The 20,870-nt window shown below is 43.3% G+C and overlaps 2 protein-coding genes and 1 long non-coding RNA gene across 10 annotated transcripts in view; 1 reads left to right on the forward strand and 2 right to left on the reverse strand.

Annotated features, from left to right (window-relative positions):
* The window catches only part of GSG1L (GSG1 like), a 56,706-nt gene extending 48,491 nt beyond the window's left edge, over positions 1 to 8,215 (forward strand). For 2 of the 3 annotated variants that reach the window (XM_061473209.1, XM_061473210.1), the window contains one exon: positions 6,261 to 6,417. In XM_061473209.1, the coding sequence (XP_061329193.1) occupies positions 6,261 to 6,283 (23 nt within the window). In that variant the 3' untranslated portion in view covers positions 6,284 to 6,417. Of the gene's footprint in view, positions 1 to 6,260; positions 6,864 to 7,379 lie in introns of those variants that run through there. The other variant, XM_061473208.1, reaches the window with a different exon arrangement.
* A 2,436-nt stretch (positions 8,216 to 10,651) lies between these two features.
* LOC133279471 (uncharacterized) lies at positions 10,652 to 15,057 on the reverse strand. Its single transcript, XR_009746898.1, has 3 exons — positions 13,863 to 15,057; positions 13,631 to 13,772; positions 10,652 to 10,956 (listed from the first exon to the last, which is right to left on the reverse strand). It is a non-coding gene; the product is annotated as an uncharacterized LOC133279471 (long non-coding RNA).
* A 3,842-nt stretch (positions 15,058 to 18,899) lies between these two features.
* Positions 18,900 to 20,870, reverse strand: part of KATNIP (katanin interacting protein) — a 60,967-nt gene continuing 58,996 nt past the window's right edge. For all 6 annotated transcript variants that reach the window (XM_061473206.1, XM_061473204.1, XM_061473203.1 and 3 more), the window contains one exon: positions 18,900 to 19,824. In XM_061473206.1, coding sequence (XP_061329190.1) covers positions 19,769 to 19,824 — 56 coding nt within the window. In that variant the 3' untranslated portion in view covers positions 18,900 to 19,768. The remainder of the gene's footprint in view (positions 19,825 to 20,870) is intronic.

Below are 20,870 nucleotides of genomic sequence, written 5' to 3' on the forward strand. Positions count from 1 at the left end.
AGAATTGGTCTGCAGCTTGGTTTGTCATCAGCTCACTTGGTAACTCCTGCTCCTTGAAAATGTCATGTCAGTTGTGGACGTTTCCACAGGTAGATCCACATCCTTCATTTTCACAGGCCTGAAAATGTTTATTAGTACAAAATTGAAATGGGTCATATTTCCCAAGAAAATTCCCTACCTGCCAAGCTACTGGCTGGTGTTCACATGTGCTTATATCATTGTGTAGACTGTCCAAAGGTCTTTGTTTCAAAGAACAAATCACAATTCTTGACACTTAGTGTTCAAAGGAATAGGAACAAGGCTTTATTGATCCTGCGCCCAGCCCTGCCCCAGTACTTCAATTTAAAGGACATATAGCTTACCTCCATAGGCGTGCTGACAGCGCTATAAAAGCCAACTGCAAATGACAAGTCCACTATCAGGTTAAAGAACAGTGGCCATTATTCAATATTACATCAGTGTCAGCTTCACATCAGTTACCTACTGTAATGAAATCAGATCAATATTAATAAAGTGACATGAGTGAAGTTCTGCTCTCAGTTCACAGTTTACTTATGAATCCAGATTAAACATCAGAATCTTCATTATTTATGTTTCTTAGGGAGGAAAAAACATTAATTAAAGCTGCTCATGATGGCACAAAGGCTCACAACCTTCAGAGGGAAGTCTCCTTCCTGGAACTAGCCCATCAGGCCGTAACTGTCCTGTCCCTGATCAGAGGCTTCTGTTTGATGTTCTTTGTAGATTCATAAACTCCCAGTCTTCTTGTCACATCACATATGCAATGGGCTCATGGCCAGCAAAGAACTGTTAATGGCAAGACAACGACATGAAGTCAGAGCAGCCACAAAGGTTACACTGGCCCTTTGGTTATCCAGGGGCCTACTTGTGTGAAAGAAGGTGGTACATTGCCTAGGACAGCCCAAGTCCTCACCATTGCTTGGTCAGCTCACCACCTGCAGTCCACTAGCAGAGTAAATGCCAGCAGATCATTTGAGCTCTTTCTGAACTCTTCACACAGAGGTGGTCCTTTACCAGTAGGACACGTGGATGTATTACCAGAAGTTATTCCTGCTGCTCACTTCAACCAGCATTCCTTGGAGGACTTGTCAGCTGCCTTCACTTAGAAATGCCTTGAGGCTGTTTTAATTTGAACCAAACAGCATATAAGGACTATTCACTCACCCTGAGACATCATGATTTTTTCTATCCTTCCACAAAGACAAAACAGGGCATTGAGTCCTTGTTGAGAGGCAAGGATTTTTAGAGAGTGCTGCTGTAAAGTGAAACAGTAAAAACTTCAAATACAAGAAGAAGACTGAGCAATCATAGAAGACAAACACCAACTAGCCAGGTGATTTCAGAAGAGAGAATATGAAAGGATTGCAACTAGCCCAGGAGCACTGTGAGAGCACAGGCAGCACAAAGGGCCTTATGCCAGGTCAGGACCAGGGCAGGATCTTGGGTTCCTCTTTTGGTGAGACTAAGCTATCCATTCTGAGAAGTGGACTTAAATTATACATTTCATCAGAAGCTTGACTTCAGAGGAGTCTTGATCAAGGCAATGCAATATTCAGTCCTGATAATTCTATATTAAACAATTTAATGTCCAATAATAAACTATCATTTTCCTTTAACAGGGTTTAAACTTGCCTGAGATAGGCTAATAAGAGCATCAGGGAGCTCTAGCTATACATTGGCATCCTCTGCTTTCACCAAGCTGCCTTCCTGTGCAAACATATGGTGCTGGCCCCTATACATCTGATATCATGTCATGTTTTGTTGATACCAAATTTAGCATTGCCATTGCAAAGCTCTAAACACTCTTAATACTCTATTGGCTGTCATTTTTGACCTTCGAGGTCTCAACTTTTTCACTCAGAAGTGCAGGGCTGGGACATCCCGATGCACTAGCTGTGCAGTCACTACACAAAAATGATAGAAGGTGGAGTTTCATCGCAGGGTCTTGTTGTTGCACAGCTATTTATTACCGATAAAGGCTCACTGTTATTAGGCTCCAGATAGCAATTGGTCCTGATTTCAGACATATCTATGTCCATACCACTTCCACCCTCTCCTCCAGTCTTCTCTGATCACTTAGCATTAATATGATGAGTCTGCTGCTCAGATCAGTGCACCTGGGACCCACAGGGCAGATGGGAGGGGTATGGATGACAGATGTAGAACGAGGGGCAAAAGAGAAGTGGGACAGCTGTCATGAAGGACAAGGAGGAACAGGTAGAATGGCAAAGCCAAAGAGGGAATGGGTAGCTCAGAAGAGCCAGGAGCTGAGCAGGAAACAGCATGTTCTTACTGTGTGTGGCTAAAGCCTCAGTTGCTATTTGAGGCAGATAAACCCAGGGTCCAGGATACCAGCTTTTCTTGTAGAAAACTGAAAGAATATTCAAAATTAATTCAGCATTTAAAAACTAATATAGTCACTGTTTTGGCAGTGTGGGCAATTTAGGAGGGTCACCTGACAAAGAGGAGGCCTTGAAAAAAAGTAATTTTATTCTCATATCATCACCCTGCAGGCATTTCCCCTGGGTCCATCCCACAGCTCTTCTACCATCCTCCCACCCCTGGCTGTCTACAGTAAGATTTATTCAACCAGCCCCTCAGTGCTTCACTGGAAAGCATGTTGTCATTTTAATTCTATTCAGACAAGCTCATCAGAAGAACTCTAGTTTTAAAACATGGTGGAAATGATTCATAAAAAAAAAAGAATATCCACTGTTTTTTCTTGGTTGCAAGTGCCACAGAAGTAAAGTAGTGCTGTATTTGCAGGCAACTTTCAAATGTCTCCAAATTCAGTGCTACAAAGACTGTGTTGCACAAGCTCAGCTGGAGAGGGCAAGGCACAGACGGCAGACAAGGTCACTCTGACAACGGGGAACATGCTTTATATGCTGAGCAGCACTGGGCTGGAAGAAGGCAGACAACAAGGGCTTGACGCATTTGAAGTGTTGCTCAAAGTTGAGTCAAGGTTTCTCCTTGGAGGTACCTGACAGCTGCAATCACCTTCCTGTTTCATGTCAGCATCGATTTCAACTCCAGGTCTTGCAATTTTTCCTGTAATTTATTCAGTTCATAGTGATTCACTGCATAGAAACAGGTGGAAAAAATCACCTCTGAAGGAGCATCATGGGTACAGATCTGAGATCCAGCCTTGCTATATTGAAAGCAAAGGGAATTTCATTCCTGTCTTCAGGCAACCCCTTGTCCACTAGGGCAGTCCAAAGTTACAGGTCTCAGCTCTGTCCTCATTTATCTCTGCTAAAATCCAGACTGACATTTCACGTTTACAAGCTTCAGATTACTCCTTAAGCAACCAGCTCCTCTGCTTCTGCGATCAGCATGAGGATAAAAGTAAATGCAGTCCCATGTTGAGCACTGCAGACGGTGAAAATTAGCGGGTGGAAAAGGAAAGCAAAATAAAGTGTTAGTTTACAATACTCTTCTGTTTCCTCCAGTGCACAGGTGAATTGGAAATGTATTTTATATAAATTTCAGTGAGATTAGTTACGAAACATGTTCTCGTTCACTCTTAAATCGCATCTTTCAATAAATGTCCCATCTCCTACAGCTAATCCTGGATTTATGAAAAAAAACAAACCAAACCAACAAACCCAAACACAGAACAAACAAACACAAAAATGCCAAAACCCCAAAAAAGCCAACTGGGTCCAACACTGCTAAAGACATGGAATATTTCTGATTGTATATGCACAAAAGAAGCCCTTCAGTTACTGTGCATATTATATTACCCCTCCCAGAATGTAGGCAGGTATTAGCTGAGTTAATGTTCAGATAGTTTTACACTGTGAGATATTTGAGGATAAATATATATCGTTTTAACAAAAAAAAAAAAAACAAAGTTACAATATGCATTTTTATTTTAGTTGCCTTAAAACGGGCTTTGCTCATCAGAGTAGGTTTCTTACACCTTGCTACAGCAAAAAGTATTTCCTGAATGTGGGATTTTGTAGTGAAGATTAAGAAATGACTGCAGTTCAGCTCTGATTTAAGTAACCAGCAATTTTGTGTCCTTTGTGCTGGAAGATCCCACTTTTCCACTCCTCAGTCCCAGAGTAGCCTATGCACCAACAGACAGCTCTCCTTCCATCTGCCTGCTCCTTGGGGCATGGGGATGCAGTCCTTGGACCAGAAGCCCTGGCTTTTGATCCTCACAAGTTTACCAGGCTTCTGAATCTCTCTGGCAATAAATGAACAACCAGATTCACCTGTGCCAAATTCCAGCTTTCTGAACACCTCCACAGCATGACAAAGCACACTACACGCCATCATTCCTTGCGCTTGGAGAGACTGAGAGCCAGCAACTCAATTTAAAAAGGCAACACAACACAGATGCCCAGCTCCAGGCTACCCTCGCTTGCACAGCCTGCTCTTCCACTGACTACTGACTCCAACTAATGCAATGAAAGGGTAGCAATCCATCCAAGCCAGAGGGCTGCAAGTAACACCATTTTTCCTTTAAAAAGCTTTTTATTTATGAGGGACTTTTCTGCAACAGGTACTATAAACTTAGTATGGAAGCGGACAGTCCAGAGGCTTCAATGGGAGAGAAGGATGGTGAGGTGGAACTCAAAGCGGAGAAAAGGGAAAGGAGAAAGGGAAACTGAAGGCAAGTAAGTTAGGTGGAATCACTGAATCACAGAATAACATGGGTGGACAGGGCCTCTTGCTCACAGCACGTCACTTAGACCAGGCTGAATCAGGATGCTTAGTTCCTTGTCCAGCTAATTCCTGAATACCTCTAAGGATGGAGATCCCAATACATCTCTTGGCCTCTGTCCCAGTGAACACCCTCAGGATGAAAAAGCTTTTCCTTATATCTAGTTGGAAATTCTTGTCTCCCACTCCAGTTCAGCCAGTTTACGAAAGCAATGCACTTAAGGCGAAGGATGCTCCCTCTGACTTGTGTGTTCCTTCTTTTCTCTCCTGCCTTTTATGTAAGTTATTTAATGCTTCTTTTGGCTCTGTTTTTATGCAGTAGCTCTGTTACTGTCTACTTTTCCAATTAGCAAATATCTAAATTTGATTTAAACCTGATAATTATGCTGTGATCTAGCAAAGGCCTTAATTAACCCTATTGAAGCCAATAGGTGTGAGGCATACTCTTTAGGACCTTAAAAATCCGGTGTTTAATTGCATCCAATATTGAGAAAGATGCAAGGAGCTGAAGAAGTGAAAATGTAGCTAATTTAAGCCACTGGTACTAACAGGACAGGACTTCATGCACTGGATCTCATATATGCCATCCAGACCAGGATTTTCTGCTGTCTTCCACCACAAGAGAAATACAAATATACCAGATGCACAAGAAGACTCAGTTGGCCACTGCTATTGCTACAAAAGTTTGTCATGGTCTTTGGCTGTTAGAAATCCTGAATCATGATCTGCACAGTGGGTATGTTTGTGTTCCCCTTCAAGATCAAGGCATTTCTAGCTGCATTCGATACCCATGAGTACAATTCCAGTCTCCAGAGGTACATCTTCCTGTCTTGCCATCAGTCTTGCCAAACTAAGTAAAATTTAGCCATATTAAAAAAAGCATTGGTATCTCCTCTGCCTGTACACAGTCTAGAGCTTGGGGAGGGAGGGGAAGAAAAGTCCTTTGCATATTAAGCTATAGAAAAGAAATGTCCTACAATGTCACCACAGGAACACTGATGTCAGCCTGTGCTGCCCTTCTGTTTTTATCTTGCCTGTTTATTCATCTCCTAATTCATCGGATGAACGTGCAGAGCTACCAGGAGACTGAAGTATATGGGTCCAAAGTGAAGGCAGGTCTTCATACTTTTCAGGAGTGATCAAGGGCAGGTGTTGTGGCAACCTGCAAGCCAGGTTTTATTCTTTTGCATTCTTACTGGAATTTATCACAGTCAATATGCCAGTAGTCTTCTTCTCTTTTGTGTCTCTCCCCAGCACCAAATCCTTAGTTCTTGCAGAGCTGCATGACTTTTGGGAAGAACACTGATGTGCCGGTGATTATCACACTGATGATAGCTGCTTAGATGGCACCAGGGAGGAACTGGACTGAAATTTATGTGCCTTATTCTCAAGCACTTTTTTCTTGTTCATGAGAAGCAGAGGGTTTTATACAGGCATGAGAAGCAAAGCAGCCTATGGGGAAATGTGGGAAACAGGCTTAAAATTGTCCCAAAAATAGGCCTAAAATTGTCTTACAAACCTTCAGCCCAGTCCAGAGGACAAAGTGTGTGTTTGTCTTTCTTTAGGGCTTCACAACACCCAGCTCTAAATGTCACTAGCACGCAGAGGAACAGGAGTGACCATAATGCTCAGAAAATTCCCCCATTCGCTACGTCAAACTCTTCCAGCGACACATCAAGCAGCTCTTCACTTTCATCAGAACCAACCAGCCAGATCTCCATGGTTCAGGATCAAACCCTGCTGGACATTGCCTCCATCACTAGATTGGCCCCAGGAGAATCACCAAACCCTCAGCCATTTGAGCAAAGAGATAAACATTTAGCAATATTGTGTCCCAGCCCACTTGGAGCAAGGACTATTCCAGCATCTTGCCCAGCCAGCCCCAGGCTCAGTGTAACACCCAGCTCAGCCAAGCCACAGCAATACTCTGACTCTTCTCCAGTCAGTCCAGGGATCAATGCAGCTTCCTTCTATACCTTTTGTCCTCACACAGCACAAAACTTACAAGCTTCAGCATCAGATCACACACTGACCCCAACAAGGAAAAGCACAAGGCCTCCAGCAACGACTCCTGAAGATAGTTCCCAGTCTCCTGGCTATTCTAAAACTGGATTAAAGAATACAGGAAAGGGTTTTGAATCAGATCTGGAAGATCCTGGTCATGAAAGGTATGTATCCAGACCATACACAGGTTTAAGTCCTCCAATGACTCAAAATGGTTTAGGGTCATTAAAAGCCCCTCACAGAAAAAATTAAATATCCTTTATAATTTAGATGCTCCCAGTGTCTTTTTATCAAGTAACTACCCTGTGCTCTCACTAAACCCTGTTACCTAAGAAGCAAAATACCGTATTTTCCATACATCCATTTAGCTCTCCAGCCCTGATCACAGACCATTCCTGGGCCAGACTGTCAATCTCAGTTCTTCCAGCAGGACACAGTTTTAAGGTGCCTCATTTCCTTCCAGATGAGAAAGCACATGTCTCCCTATGCTAGCAGAGAGAAACTCTGCTGTGTCTATGAAGCCTGACAGATAAGAGCTGGGGATGGTACTCAGTGACATAGCCAGTATCTCCCTTCCCAAACCTCAGGCTCTGTGATTCCAACCCTGGGCAAGCTGGGTGGATTTCACCCCTCTGAGCTTCTGAACTCCACACTGTGTCTGCCACTTCTTTCCTTGGCAGGACATTTGTAACCATGAAGGAATTCCAAGCCATGGAGGAAGAACTAGAGGATGTAAAAGAAGAATTGAAATGCCTGAAGTGGAAAGTGAGACACATTGGTGAGACTGTGCAGCCCTTGGCTGAAGACAGCAAGCGTTACAATGGCTATACCCTGACAGAGCTCAAGGCAATGGTGCAGTTTGAGGATGACCCTTACAAGGCTGCACACAAGATCCTAACTGTGCTCTTCAGTGATGTCTACTTGCTACAGCACTCGGTCACTGAACAGGCCTGCAACTCCCGATCTCTGCCCAAGCCCCAAATAGACCCAGAGCTGTACACAGTGTACTGTGACATTCTGAGGAGCATATTCCCTGGAATTAGCAGCCAGACCTTGAGGGAGGAGACACAACACATGCAGAAAAGCACCCAGAAAGAACTGCAATAACACCAGAACCCCCAACATGTTCTGGAAAGTGAGAAGTGTCCAATGATTTTAGAGGATTAACTGTGGTAGGTACCATTGGTTGAGTCTATCCCTACTAGGTATGAAGCATCTCTAAAGATACTGGTGAGCTCTGAGCCCTTCATGCCACTTGCCCAGTGAGACAGGGTGGGAAGGCATTCTGCATACTTCTGACATTCTAGAGAAAAAAATGCCCCTTAGTGTCTTTTTCAATATATGGACGTTTCCTTGTTTCCAGCAACTACAAATGCTGACAAAAAGATCCAGAGAAGGCATTATATGTCCACGCAAGGGCATTCTCCCAGCCCCAAACAGACCAACAAACCAGCATCTGGGTAGTTTCTATTTTCTAGAGTATATCATTCATTAAATGACATTACTTGTTAGAAAATTGTGCCTGGGTTGTTTTGTTTTAGGTTGGGGAGGGGGGGGGGTGTTCTGTTTTGGGTTGGGTTTTTTGTTTGTCTCACAATGCTTTGCACATCAACCAATAATCATAACTTGGATACACACTGGGATGTGACCTGGGAATGCAGCAAACCACCCTCCTCTGCCCAGCTGCATCCTGGGTTACATGGGAAGAGCACCAGGCACAGAGGTCAGGGGTAGTAGCGCACCCAAGCAAGTCTCCATTCCGGGTAACTGGGGCCTGGGGCATAACAGCGTGCTACATGCCCCTAAATCACCAACCCACCGGTGATACAGGTAAAAATCTGTGACCTTCATCTCTCCCAGCCTCTACCAAGTGATTTGACAGACCAGCTGTGCATTCCTGTGACAATGGTGCTGAACGGCTGGGCCATTGCGAACACCCTGGAGCGCCTTCCTCTCTGTCTGGGACCAGCAAAGTGCAATGGATGAACCCTAGTTTGTCCATCAGGTTTTGCTCACAAGCCTTGCAGCTCATTTTGTAAAGATCAGGTGAGAGTGGAGGGTTGGAGAGATGTCCTTGTGCCATTTTGCTCACTACCAATGGAAGATGCTGCTTCCCTACCCTATTGGATCCCCACCCATTTCAGACAGTCATTGACACTTCTTGGAAGCAATCACACCCCTGGTCTCAATGTGACAGGTACATCAAAACCCAGAACATGTCCACCCTGCACACTGCTGCTGCTCCCTGCCAGTCTACTGAGAATAGCAAGGTGAGCAAAAGGTAACCTGCGAGTTCAGCCTACCTTTCCCTCTGCTGAGATAAAATCAAATAATTAGGCTTATTCCAAAAATGACAGGAAGGAGGAGGTAAAAAAAAAAAAAATAGAAAAAAAATAAAAGCAGCTCATTCCTTGTGTCACCACAGCTCCAGACATCATTGGAGACAGGACACTTCAAGGACATGCTCTGTACCTTCTGTATAAGGATGTTCTGACATTTGTATGAGAGATCCTACCTGTCTTTCAGCATGATGTACCTATACTGTTCTCTACTGGGCTTACATATACAGTTTTTTAAGCTCTTTACTATTAGCAATTTATTTTACTTATGCTCCAATGTGCAGTCACAGGCACAGCACTTTGCCCATGTAGCCTTTCTGTACCAACTACAGCTAAAGATGCACAGCCACATCCTGCACATTACCAGATAGCTACAGTGTCCTGGGTTCAGCAGTAGCAGTCATTTTTCTCCTTCTTAGTAGCTGGTGAAGTGCTGTGGTTTTGACTTTGAGCCTGGGAACGGTGCTGATAACACCAATGTTTTTAGCTGTTGCTCAGTAATGTTTACTCTGACCAAGGACTTTGTGAGTCTCAAGCTCTGCCAGGGAGGAGGGGAAGCTGGGAGGAAGCAGAGACAGGACACCTGACCCAAACTAGCCAAAGGGGTATTCCATACCATAGCACATCATGCCCAGTATATAAACTGGGGGCAGTTACACAGAAGGGCTAGATCACTGCCCTGGTTGGGCTGGGTATCGGTTGGTGGGTGGTGAGCGGCTGTATTCTCTTCTCTTGTTATTTCCCTTACCATTATTGTTATTGGTGGTAGCAACAGTGATTTGCGTTACACCTTAGTTACTGGGCTGTTCTTATCTCAACCCGTGGGATTCACATTCTTTTGATTCTCCTCCCCATCCCTCCAGGAGTGGGGAGGAAAAAAGGGGGAGTGAGCAAGTGGCTGCATGGGTCTGAGTTATTGGCTGGGCTTAAACCATGACATACAGCAAAACACACAGTTGTGCACAGCATACACCCTTGGGGCAGTCACAGTACAAAAGGAAGGGAAAGGTAAAGGATGCTCTCCCCAGCCTGCCAGCTCCCTTCGCAGCTGGGCACAAGGGTGAGGAGGGATAGAGCTGCTGGAGATGCAGTGTCACCTCAGAGCAAATCACACACGCCAGTGAGCACCAGGGTGGATTGCAACAAATGGTCTGGAAGGCTCCATGCACCATGGAGGAGATGTTTGTGTCTCACAAAAGCACCCCGTCTTGCAAGCATTAATGCCCTGCTTTCATAGTTCTTTCATTTGTAGGAAAATGCATCCCTTCCTTTGGTTCAGACGGGTGGAAATAGGCTGGCCCTCCTCTCACAGAACTCACACAGGTACTGCTGCTCCAGACTTGGTTTTATATGACAGACCAGACCCCCAGCTCTCAGAGGTCTCTCTTCAGAGCTCACTATAATCCTCATCGGGCAAAGAACTAGGGAAAATGCAATATCAATCTTCATAATTTCTATTGCTTGCCCTCTCTGTCTGTAAAATCTGACAGCTGTTCCTGTGAGAACAGGCTCTGTGGCAGCTCATGTTCATGAGGCCAGACAATATGCTCAGATTATTTCTTTTAGCCTTGTCCTCCTCATGTCATCTAGTAATAAGGTCCTGCACAGATATATGAATTATTTTTATTAGCATTGCATCATCAAGCAATGAGTCCCTTTCAGGTTTCAGTGTCATCTTTTTTCTGGATCAGTTGTGGTATGGATCACTTCTGCCCATTTTAGAGATGTGCATTAGGTCTTTCACCCTGGTAGTTCTGCCTTTTAGCTATTCCAGTGGAGCTTCCAGGTTATTTATATCCAAGTGGAGTTGGCCAGTCTTCCCAACATTATTATTAGGTTATCTCCAACTTCTGAGTCCTACAGACTGTCCCCAGTGCCTTACCTGCCACAGCAGCCCAACTGATTGGCTGCAGGGAATCTGTGAAAAAAAAGAACAGGGCATACCCATGACATTTGTCCTTTAGACTCCTTGCTTCCTTCTCTTCTGCATCCATACCTTGAAGGCAGCTCTGCCTCTGTGAATGCTGTTTGCTCTCCAGTTACTACACCTGCAGTTACTGTCTGCACCTCTGTGACCATCTCCAATACTTGAGTCACTTCTCTGATTTTTCTACAGGGAGAAAAATCCACTAATTTTCTACCAATTTCCCTGAGAGCTTTTTGTTTGTATTCCTGTGCATTCCCAAGTCCTTTCATCCTTTTACAAGGCTTAGCTTTCCTTGCTAGCTTTGCTTACCTAGCTCTGCTAGGGAGAGCAGCACAGCTGTCTTCCCACAGTTCTGAAGAGCTTTTCTGCGCACAGCCTATTTTTTCTGCAGTCACCCACTCCTAACACAACAGGAGGATAAGGGCTGAACGCCTACACCAGCAGAAAGAGCCCTTCTCCTTGGAGGGTAAGAGAACTGAGTCAGCATAACAGAAGTAAGACAACACGGGCCTGAAAGGAATTTTTTTGCTTTCACTTTCAGCACCCTGCACTTGCCAGAAATGCGTCCTGTTACAAGCATGCTCTGTCTTAAGACATTAGGTCTTGCTGCCTGGTATTCAGACAGAAAGGCAATTACATTATTCAGATAGTTAAAAAGATTCAGCAATTGTTCTTCTTGGACAATCCATGCTGATTTGCACTGTGCCTGTGTTGCTCCTTAGCCTGAATAAGCCTTCTCTCCAAAATGTTATCACCATCCCTTATATAGAGACAGAGAGAGAATGCAATCAGACACATAGTGAAAAATTAGTCTATAAATCCATGCTGCATTCCATCTATACACCATTCAAATATATAACTCTTATTTTTTTCCTTGAAAATGGATTTTCCAGTCTGAAGACCCCATAGCAGATCAAATGATTTTTTTCTTTCTTAACTACAGGCATTACATTTGCTATTCTCCAGTCATACCCAAACGCAGAGATTCATTAGTATTACACTTATTCAAGTAACACGCACGGTCTGTTACATATTCATCTCTGCATGTAACCTGAGGACCCAAGAGCCACAGCACAGGTTGTCTTCCCTTGTGTCATCTCTAGGAGCAGATGTCTAGTCAGAAGTATGAGGACATGAATACTTTTTCCAGCCTCAGGTGATCTATAGTTTGTACTGACTGATTGCATTAAATAAGCAGCCTTTTAATATCCACCACGCTGTGGCTCTGTAGGCTTCAGTTGGCAGAACAGTCTACAGCAGATAAGTTATGTTAAACAGAGGGTCCTGATCCATACTGGTCATAGAATTGCTAAATAATTTAGGCTGGAAAGAGCCTCTGGAGGTCAGCTGGTCCAACCCCTCTGATCAGACAGCATTCAACTAAAAGAAACTGAATAATAAAATATGTGCTGCAAAAACTAAGCCACTGCAATACAACAAACAGCTGGCAACACACATCCCAGAAAAAAAGAGAAGCCATACAAACAACCTGCACTGGAATCACTTGCAGACCAGATCCACCATGGGAAAATGTGGGGAGTTTCCTTCCCCCAGAAACACAATGCTGGGAGATCATCTGGACAGGAGCTCTCCACAGGCTATTCACATCTGCATCAGTGGAGAACAAAGATAAATGGCAAAGTTTCTGTGGCACTGTTTTGGAGGCTCCTTTACCATGGTTACATCTACATGCATTGCCAATCCATTTTTCAGACTTCTCGTTAATATCTCTAATGCATAATTGCAGTCAAAATCAGTCACTGAATCATACATTTTATGAGCTCATGCTTACCCGTTCATACTGTTAATAATAATATCTCTGCATAATGTGAACACTTGCTGCAAAACAAGTCCACCAGCCCTTCTGGTTTACGACTTAAAATATAGCAGAGCTAGTTATAGGCACCTGTCAACTACTTTAGATTAATTATCAGCACCATCTATACTGAAATCTGAGTCATAGGAGTTTGGGCAGCACCATTAATTACCATGAATCTCTTCTCAACTCTTCCTACCCAAATGCCTCCTTCTTATGATGTGTTCTCTATACATTTATATACCTAGCTCCTCTTTGCACACTCCTGCTCAACTTGACTTAATTTTCACATTAAATCTACAATATTTGTTTCCCAAGGTGAAACTACTTCTGGAGACCCTTTTCTATTTCTTACATCCATATCCTTCTACAAGTGGTTCCTCTTTCACTATGAGCCCTCCCCCGTGGACCTCTCCTCCCACTGCAGTTTGACAGGCAGACGAGTGTCCAAGAAGTCATCCCCCAACCCTCATTCCCAAACCACAAGCAGATGACCAAGGTGCAAATCTCCCTTGGGCCTTAATGCTACTGTCCCAGAAAAAAGTGGCACTGGGGGGATCCCAAAGGACTTGAGATGAAATGCATAAGGATGGAATACAAACTGATTTACCCAAGTACTCCCCTGAGAAACGCAGATCTTAGCTTCTTGCACATTTACTGGAAAGAATATATTTTCTCAATGCCACAAAGAGAGTGATGAAATTATATACCAGTGTCGTGCTGGGTCAGTTGGGTTTGATCAGATCTCCCATTTTGTGTTAATATTCAGATACATGACCATCCCAGAGAGATGAATAATAGGATCTATTTCATTTCTCTGACAATGTTAAACATAATAAAAAGTCTTACTATTATCCCACATCCTTCTCCATGAACTCTGGCCACAGACAGATCTCCTGTTGGTAATGGAAATGTCAGTTTGATTCATCTGTTCGCCAGTTAATCCTTACCAAACAACTTCCAATATATAGCAAGCCATCCAAAAACATTCCTTTGGAAACAAGCCAGAACCAACATTCACTGTAGATTAGTTTTTACCTCTGTTTAGGCTTATAGCATTTCAGGTAGCTTTCCTACTTACTCTATTTTTAGCAGTGCCTCCAGCAGACCAGGAAAGAGGCAGATCATGAGACTTCTGCTAATCTGCAAATCTGAATTGATCATTGGGAGACCAAATTTATTATTATTATACAGCTAGATGACGACAGCAGATATGACCTTTCTGCAATGCCAAAAGTCTTATCCACACTGATCTAGGCATTTAATCAGAAGGGAGAAGTATAGATTATTATGTGTCAAAGGAAAAACTTTCTCCCTATTCAGACACTGAAGTATTAAAACAGATTGCACAGAGAGGTCGTGCAGCCTCCAGCCCTAGAGGTTTTCCAGGCCAAACTGGATGAAGCCCTCTGTGTAACCTGGTCTGACTTTGGTAAGGTAAAAACCAAAAAGTGTACACACAATCACAGAAAGCAGCCACAGACACCTTTGATGAATGGGAGCACAGAGCCATGAATAACAACAGGCACAGCCCCATCAGTGTTTCACACTTGCTGAGCCTCACTTGTAAGCAAGCAGGTTGACAGTCCCCAGTGTCCCAGCTCAGCTCGCTGGGCCTGCTGACTCATTTTCCTGCCAACCACTCTGTGCATCCTGTAAAGCCGATGCGACGGTGCTGCCTCAGTCCTCGCCCCTTTGATGGAAGATGAAAGCTCTCTCTTACTCAAGATGAAAAGTTCTTTCCCCAGCTTGTTATAGACAGAAATGTCTTTTCTGGCAGCCACCTTATGCTGCCGTCTGGCAGAAGAGAAATCTTAATGGAAAAGATGAAAGGGCTCAACCGTTCCCAGTTCATAACCTTTAACACAGGGCCCATCTCCTCCCCCAAGTACAGTGCTCCCTTTGGGTGAAGAGTCATTTCCCTGAGAAACCTTCACAGCCATAGCTGCTTCTTCTGCACTTCCCTACCCTTTATGCCTACAATGCTTAATTTCCATCCAAGCCTTTGACCAACATCTGTTTCAGCTCCAGCCATACTGACTGGGACATGGTTTGGAGATCAGTTCAGTCCATGACCCTCAGCTGGCCTCACATTCTCAGGAGGCAGCAGCTGAGTACAAGGCTCCTTCTGGCCTTTACAATAGCTCTGATATGCAGTGTCCAGACCTACAACTTCTTCTTAGCACTGCACCCACCCCCTGCCTCCTCCAGGGCCAGAAGAGTTTCAGGTAGCAACTGCCTTCTTTGCCAAGAAGATGGAGACTTGGCTATTTCTAAGTTCCTTTAGCATTCTTCAGCATTCACCTTGACATGCTTAGCCCAGCTTGATGAACTGCCAAAAACCTTCTTTTCCAGTTACGTTCAGATAAACTAAGGAACATAAGCAACAGAGCTCTGAAACAATGGATCTGTCTGCTATATGTCCTTAGGTTTATGGTTCCCCAGAATGCACATCCTCTAGGAAAATCTCCACAAAATCTGTACATTCTGACATTTTTGGAAGTCCCATGAGCAATACAGCAAAGATGCACACTAAGTCAAGTTGATTTTAATCCCAACAAAGAGACCTTTGAGAGAGTTAAAAGCTAAAGTTAGGATTTCACTGTGGTCTCCCTGTATAATTGGACCCTTCCAGAAATAAACAGCACACCTGGGGAAGGCTGCTAGCAGATCGTAAGTGGTGGCTTTCCTTTCCTAATTAGAGCCAGAGCAGTGAGCTATGGGTGGAGGACCATGAAGTGTTGGAAGCAATAGTCCAGGCTGGGAAGCTCTAACCCTGCTGATCATTAGGGTGGTCAGTTCTGTCCGTCAACCAAGAGCTAAGAAAGCAAACACTAGAAAGCCATCAGACAGAAGGTCTGTAGCCTTATTCTCACATTTTCCAGTAATTCCTAGGTCAGTAAGACACAAATTGCAATTGTTTCCTTTTATGCCTAGAATACAATACTGCAGCACTTCACAGGGTCCTGAGCCAGGGTGATGGGAGCTGATGCTATTAGACAAGGGTGGAAAATGGATCTCTTCCCAGCAAGATTTAGAGGCCAGTCGGACAGGAAATTACTCCAGGTGGGCACTCTGTCCCCATCTCTCAGTTCTCCCTGCAGCTAGGAGATTCACTCTGTAATTGCTTTCTTAGTCCACATTTTATCCTCAGCTGACAGAATTCCATTAGGGTGATAGAAGCTGTGTGATAAAGGGATGTTTGTGTCTCACAGGGGCTGTAAGTCATTTCTCAGCAAACAAGCAAATAGTCACAGAAATGGGCAGAGAGACCACTGAGCCAGGAACCCTCCTTGTGCTCTGAACACCAGGACCTCAGCACCCAAATGGAAGCAAACATTTTTCCAGTGTGTTATTCTCCCCTCTGCTTCCCCTGCTGCTCCTCAGAGGAGACAATGTCAGTCAGTGCACATCTCCAGACTGAGTATTTTTGAATGGACAATAATCCGTCAGGCAGATGTGCAGCACCTGCACCCCTAGAAATGAGGGCCCCATAGAAATAAGAGCCCCTGGCACTGGAACTGGGATTGGTCCCAGTGCTCATTCAGGCTCCCTTACGCATTGTTCACATCCTCACATTATCACTGTCAGCGAGTCCCATCTTTGCCTGTTCCAGTGTGTTACCTGCTATACAAGTATATCTTACATCTTACAGGATGAACCTGGAAGAGTTTATTGTGTAGCTCTTACAGGTTCATCCTCCAAAATGAGGATGAGTCTCCTGACTCGGTAATACTCAAACTTCATGTCTTCTATCCTGCCTTTTACACTATCGTTGCATCACTGCTTGTTCCCTTGTCCACAGAAAGGTGCTTCTCGCTGTTTAAATTCTGCTGTATTAAACCACAAAAAAAGCAGAAATTGAAAGGAGAAGTCGCAGGTCTTCCCAGGCATCCTGGTTTTCAGATTATGCTGTGAAGAATGATATCTTTTTAGACTGGTATCTGTGAAGACTGGTATCTTTTTAGAGATCACAAAAGAGGCAGCATGACACATACTCCCTCCCAGATTATTTCTTTATCCCTGCCCTTCTCAGTGTCATTGTGGGACAAATTAATTTGTGTTATCTTGATCCAACCCCTTTAAAGCAAGTCACTACAGGTAAAGGTGAGCAACCAAGACATGAAGGTTTTTGAGTGGCCCAGAAATTGGAACTGGGTGAAAGTTTAATAATTTACATCACAGGCTTCAGCAAGATTTCATATTAATCCTTCTCTGTCCTTTGTCGTGCTTTTGACAATGTCAGATGATGTTACTGAGCACATTCTTGCTGAATTACTCTTGCTGAAACTGTGCCTGACATTGACTGAAGTGCTCCGTGGGGATTTCCATGATTGCGTGTTTACTCTTTCTCTTTTCCCTCCTGTAAATCCTAGACTGACACGACTGACTTGTGACCAGCTAGTTAAAAAATGGTGAAAAATGTAATAAAATGGTTTTTTGGTTTTTCTAATCCTGATTCACTGTGGAAATTAGTCGAGTAACTCTGAATACAGAGGGCTGACTAGGACAATGAGTTATCTTTGGTTATATGAAAGGTCATTGCATTTCAGCTCCAATTAGGAGGGCAAACGTTGACATCTACCCTACAGAGATTAATGAAGTATTTTCTAAACATTATGCTACTTTCTATATATGACTGACTGGAATTACGGACTGCATTAGGCCTTGCCTCACTGGCATATGTCATCCCAAAGCAGAGAGCAGCTGGCAAACCCTTCTTTCAGACAGAGCAGCAGGGGAGGCTGTCCCACAACTTAGCAACATTTGGAAATACTTTAAAGACTTTCATGGTCTTTCAACAGTGTGGCAATTGTGAGGAATCTCTTGAATGGGTAAAGAGAGCTGCTAGGAGAGGTTGGCAGAAGGTACAAACCAGTATTCTAGGTGCCAGACCAGCTATACTAGGTACAGATTTCCAGAGGCAAAAAGTGTGAAAACTGGCTGCAGCTACCAACTAAGCAGGGAAGAGCAGGTGGCAGAGAAAGATGATAGTGTCCTGGTTTCAGCTGGGACAGAGCTGATTTTCTTCCTCATAGCTGGTGCGGTGCTATGGTTTAGATTTAGGATGAGAACAATGCTGATAACACACTGACATTTTAGTTGCTGTTCAGTAGTGCTTCTCCTGATCAAGGACTTCTCAGTCGCTTGTGCTTTGCCAGTGAGGAGGGGCACAGCCAGGACAGCTGATCTGAACTAGCCAAAGGAATATTCCATACCATAGAATGTCATGCGCGGGATATAAACTGGGGAAAGTTGTCTGGAAGAGGCTGACTGCTGCTCAGTGACAGGCTGGGTATCACTCAGTGGGTACTGAGCAATTGTGTTGTGCATCACTGCTGTTTGTTGGATTTTTTGTTTGTTTTACATCTTTTTGTTATTTCATTATTAGTATTAACATTATACGTTATGTTAATTATTATCTGTTCTTAGCTCAACCCACGAATTTTAACTTTTTCTGATTCTCCTCCCCATCCCACTGGGGAAGGGGTGAGCGAGGGGCTGTGTAGTATTTAGTTGCCAGCTGGGGTTAAACCACAACAGAGAGAACTGTAAAGCATCTGAGCTTGACCAAGTATTCTGCAATAATTTACAAAACTTGGATTTACCTCAAAGGATTACGGTTGAAAAATCATTAGTTCACTGCATAGGATCTGAGATGCTCCAGACAGATACAGAGAAGACAGATGAGCATAGAAAGTCCTCTCCTCCTCATACCTTTTCTGATCAATAAGAAGGATGCTATTCTGTGTCAGGGAACACAACAGATTTAATTTCTCTTCAAATTCAGTGCAATTTGTTCAGCAGAACAAACAATGTGACAGGACTCATCTCACGTAGAGATTGCCTATATGACAATGTGATTGTGCCTTAAGTCTTAAAAACCTTGCAATAGCCTCTCCTCTTCCAAATGCACACATTTGAAACTGTTCTAATCCCTACCAATAAACCTCCTTTCAGATCCTCCTCTTTTTTCATTGTGGAGTTGCATGTAAAGAGTATCTGATGTGGAGCAAAAATTAAAACTTGGTTCTTGGTAGAGCTACACTGGTAAACACACCAGGGGAGACCTCTGAACAACAGAGGGCTCTTTTGTGAATCCAGTTTGGGAAAAGCCTTTAAACAAAGTATTTTGTATTTAGTACAAAATATATTTTGTTGCTCCATCAATACAGAGAAATCTGGGAAGTGCATTGCTATCTTGTGTCTTTTCAGCCTAGCCAACAACAGTTAAGAAGCATGCTTTATATAAGCAAATACCCAAGATATTGCACTCATGACTTAGTACAGAAAGGGAAGCAGCACATTTTGATTCTACATCAGATGTCGCAGAAGTATATCTCTGCTTCACGTCTAAAAGCATATACTGACTTCAGATTTCAGTTCTCTCTGGAAACAATGAGCGAGTTCTAAATGAGAAAGGAATAATCTTTTATGGAAGAGATTTACAGGTTATCACAACTGAGAAATGTTCTGTGAAAAAATACATTTGCATAGCTACAAATCCTGCAGCATAATTATTTGGTTAGAGGTTTTGTTTAAACGACTACATATGCAGAGTAGTTTGTTTAAAAATGCAGTTCCCTCCTTACCTTCTGCTAGTTAAAATGCATTTACTGTTTTCCAAAACTGATGGTAGGTTGCTGGCAACACAACTGGTTGGTGCAGCACAGAGGTATGGCCTCCTTGTTCATATAACCAAATTCAGGCAAAATAGAAGAATAGAGCAGGGGGGTGGAGAAAATCAGGCAGGTAATGACCATTTAAAAAAAAAAAACAACAAAACAGAAAAATGAATTCATGCTTTAAATTTCATTACTAAAGTAAATGTCCTGTAGCAAATAAACCTTCTTCTCATAAGACAGGAGGTGGTTCAGCACTGGCAGACATGGAAAATCTTATATTTGGATGACGCATATCTTGGAGATGTAGATTGCAGTTATTTAGGGCTGGATGTATTCAGGACCTTCCAATCACAATCCCGTGTTATCTTTTCCTCCTCTGCAGTCCTTTCTCACATATGCAGGTTTTTGGACGCAAAGCTGTTAAGGAAAATAAAGTGCTGTTTTAAGACTGTACCTGTATTAACAGTGAAACCACAGACTAAAATGAGGAAGAAACATGTCCATTTCTCTTTCCATCTCAGAAGGAAAGCTAACCTACTCTTCTCAGTAATGTTTCTTACATTGACAGTGAGCGTTGCCAATTTTTTCAGTCCTGTGGAACCACTTTCCTGGGGAATCTGGTCTGAATTCAATGTTGACACTGTTCTGAGTAGGAGGTTAGGGTGTCCAACAGGAGGGGACCACCTCTGCGTTCTCCTCCAACCCAAATTATTCCAGAAATCATTCCACAATTCCACAAACCTGGCCATCTGTGGCTGATATAAGCAAGTTCTACAGAGGAAATGTGAGGCAGATGGCAACAGACAGTCCTCAGCTGCTGACTTCGGAGGCATTCTGTGTACTTAATGTTTGGACAACAGATGTGATGGCCATGGCAACGACACCTGTTCACTACTGGACATAAGCTATGTTTGCACTGGAACCCAGGATGTCATTACAACAGGCACAGAGATGTTCAAAATACTTTTGACACAGCTAGTGCTAATATACTAACAACTTTGAAACCATATTTGCACAGGCAATGGTATTTCAAATCCTTCTCCTACAGAGCTGTTATGAAAAAACATCAAATAATTTCTGTAACACTTTCTAGAGGAACTAATTGGAGAAAGTGTCATGTTCAGGAGAGAAAACCAATCATGAATATACCAGCTTGGCTGAGAATTTGCAATGTATTTAAGGAGCTTTTCTGAGTAATTTACAATGAATGACTGGGACTCTTCAGACTATAAATACAATCTACTCTTTCTCTTCATGAAAAAAGAGGTTGTCTTTTTAATTATCACTTTGTAAGAGAAAAGACCAACCAGAAAGACAGTGGGAGGAATAAAGTCAACATGTTTTACCCCTTGTTACACTTACAATTTTGGATTTGCTTGAGGAGCAATAAGCAGCTGATTCTAAGACACACATGCATCATCTCTAAAGCTGCTCAAAAGGCCAGTGAGGATGCAATGAGCCTA

This window comes from Pezoporus flaviventris, unplaced genomic scaffold (assembly GCF_033815535.1).
Source record: "Pezoporus flaviventris isolate CSIRO_AGI_PZ_B2104156 unplaced genomic scaffold, CSIRO_AGI_Pfla_v1 ptg000078l, whole genome shotgun sequence".
NCBI classification, from domain to species: Eukaryota; Metazoa; Chordata; class Aves; order Psittaciformes; family Psittacidae; genus Pezoporus; species Pezoporus flaviventris.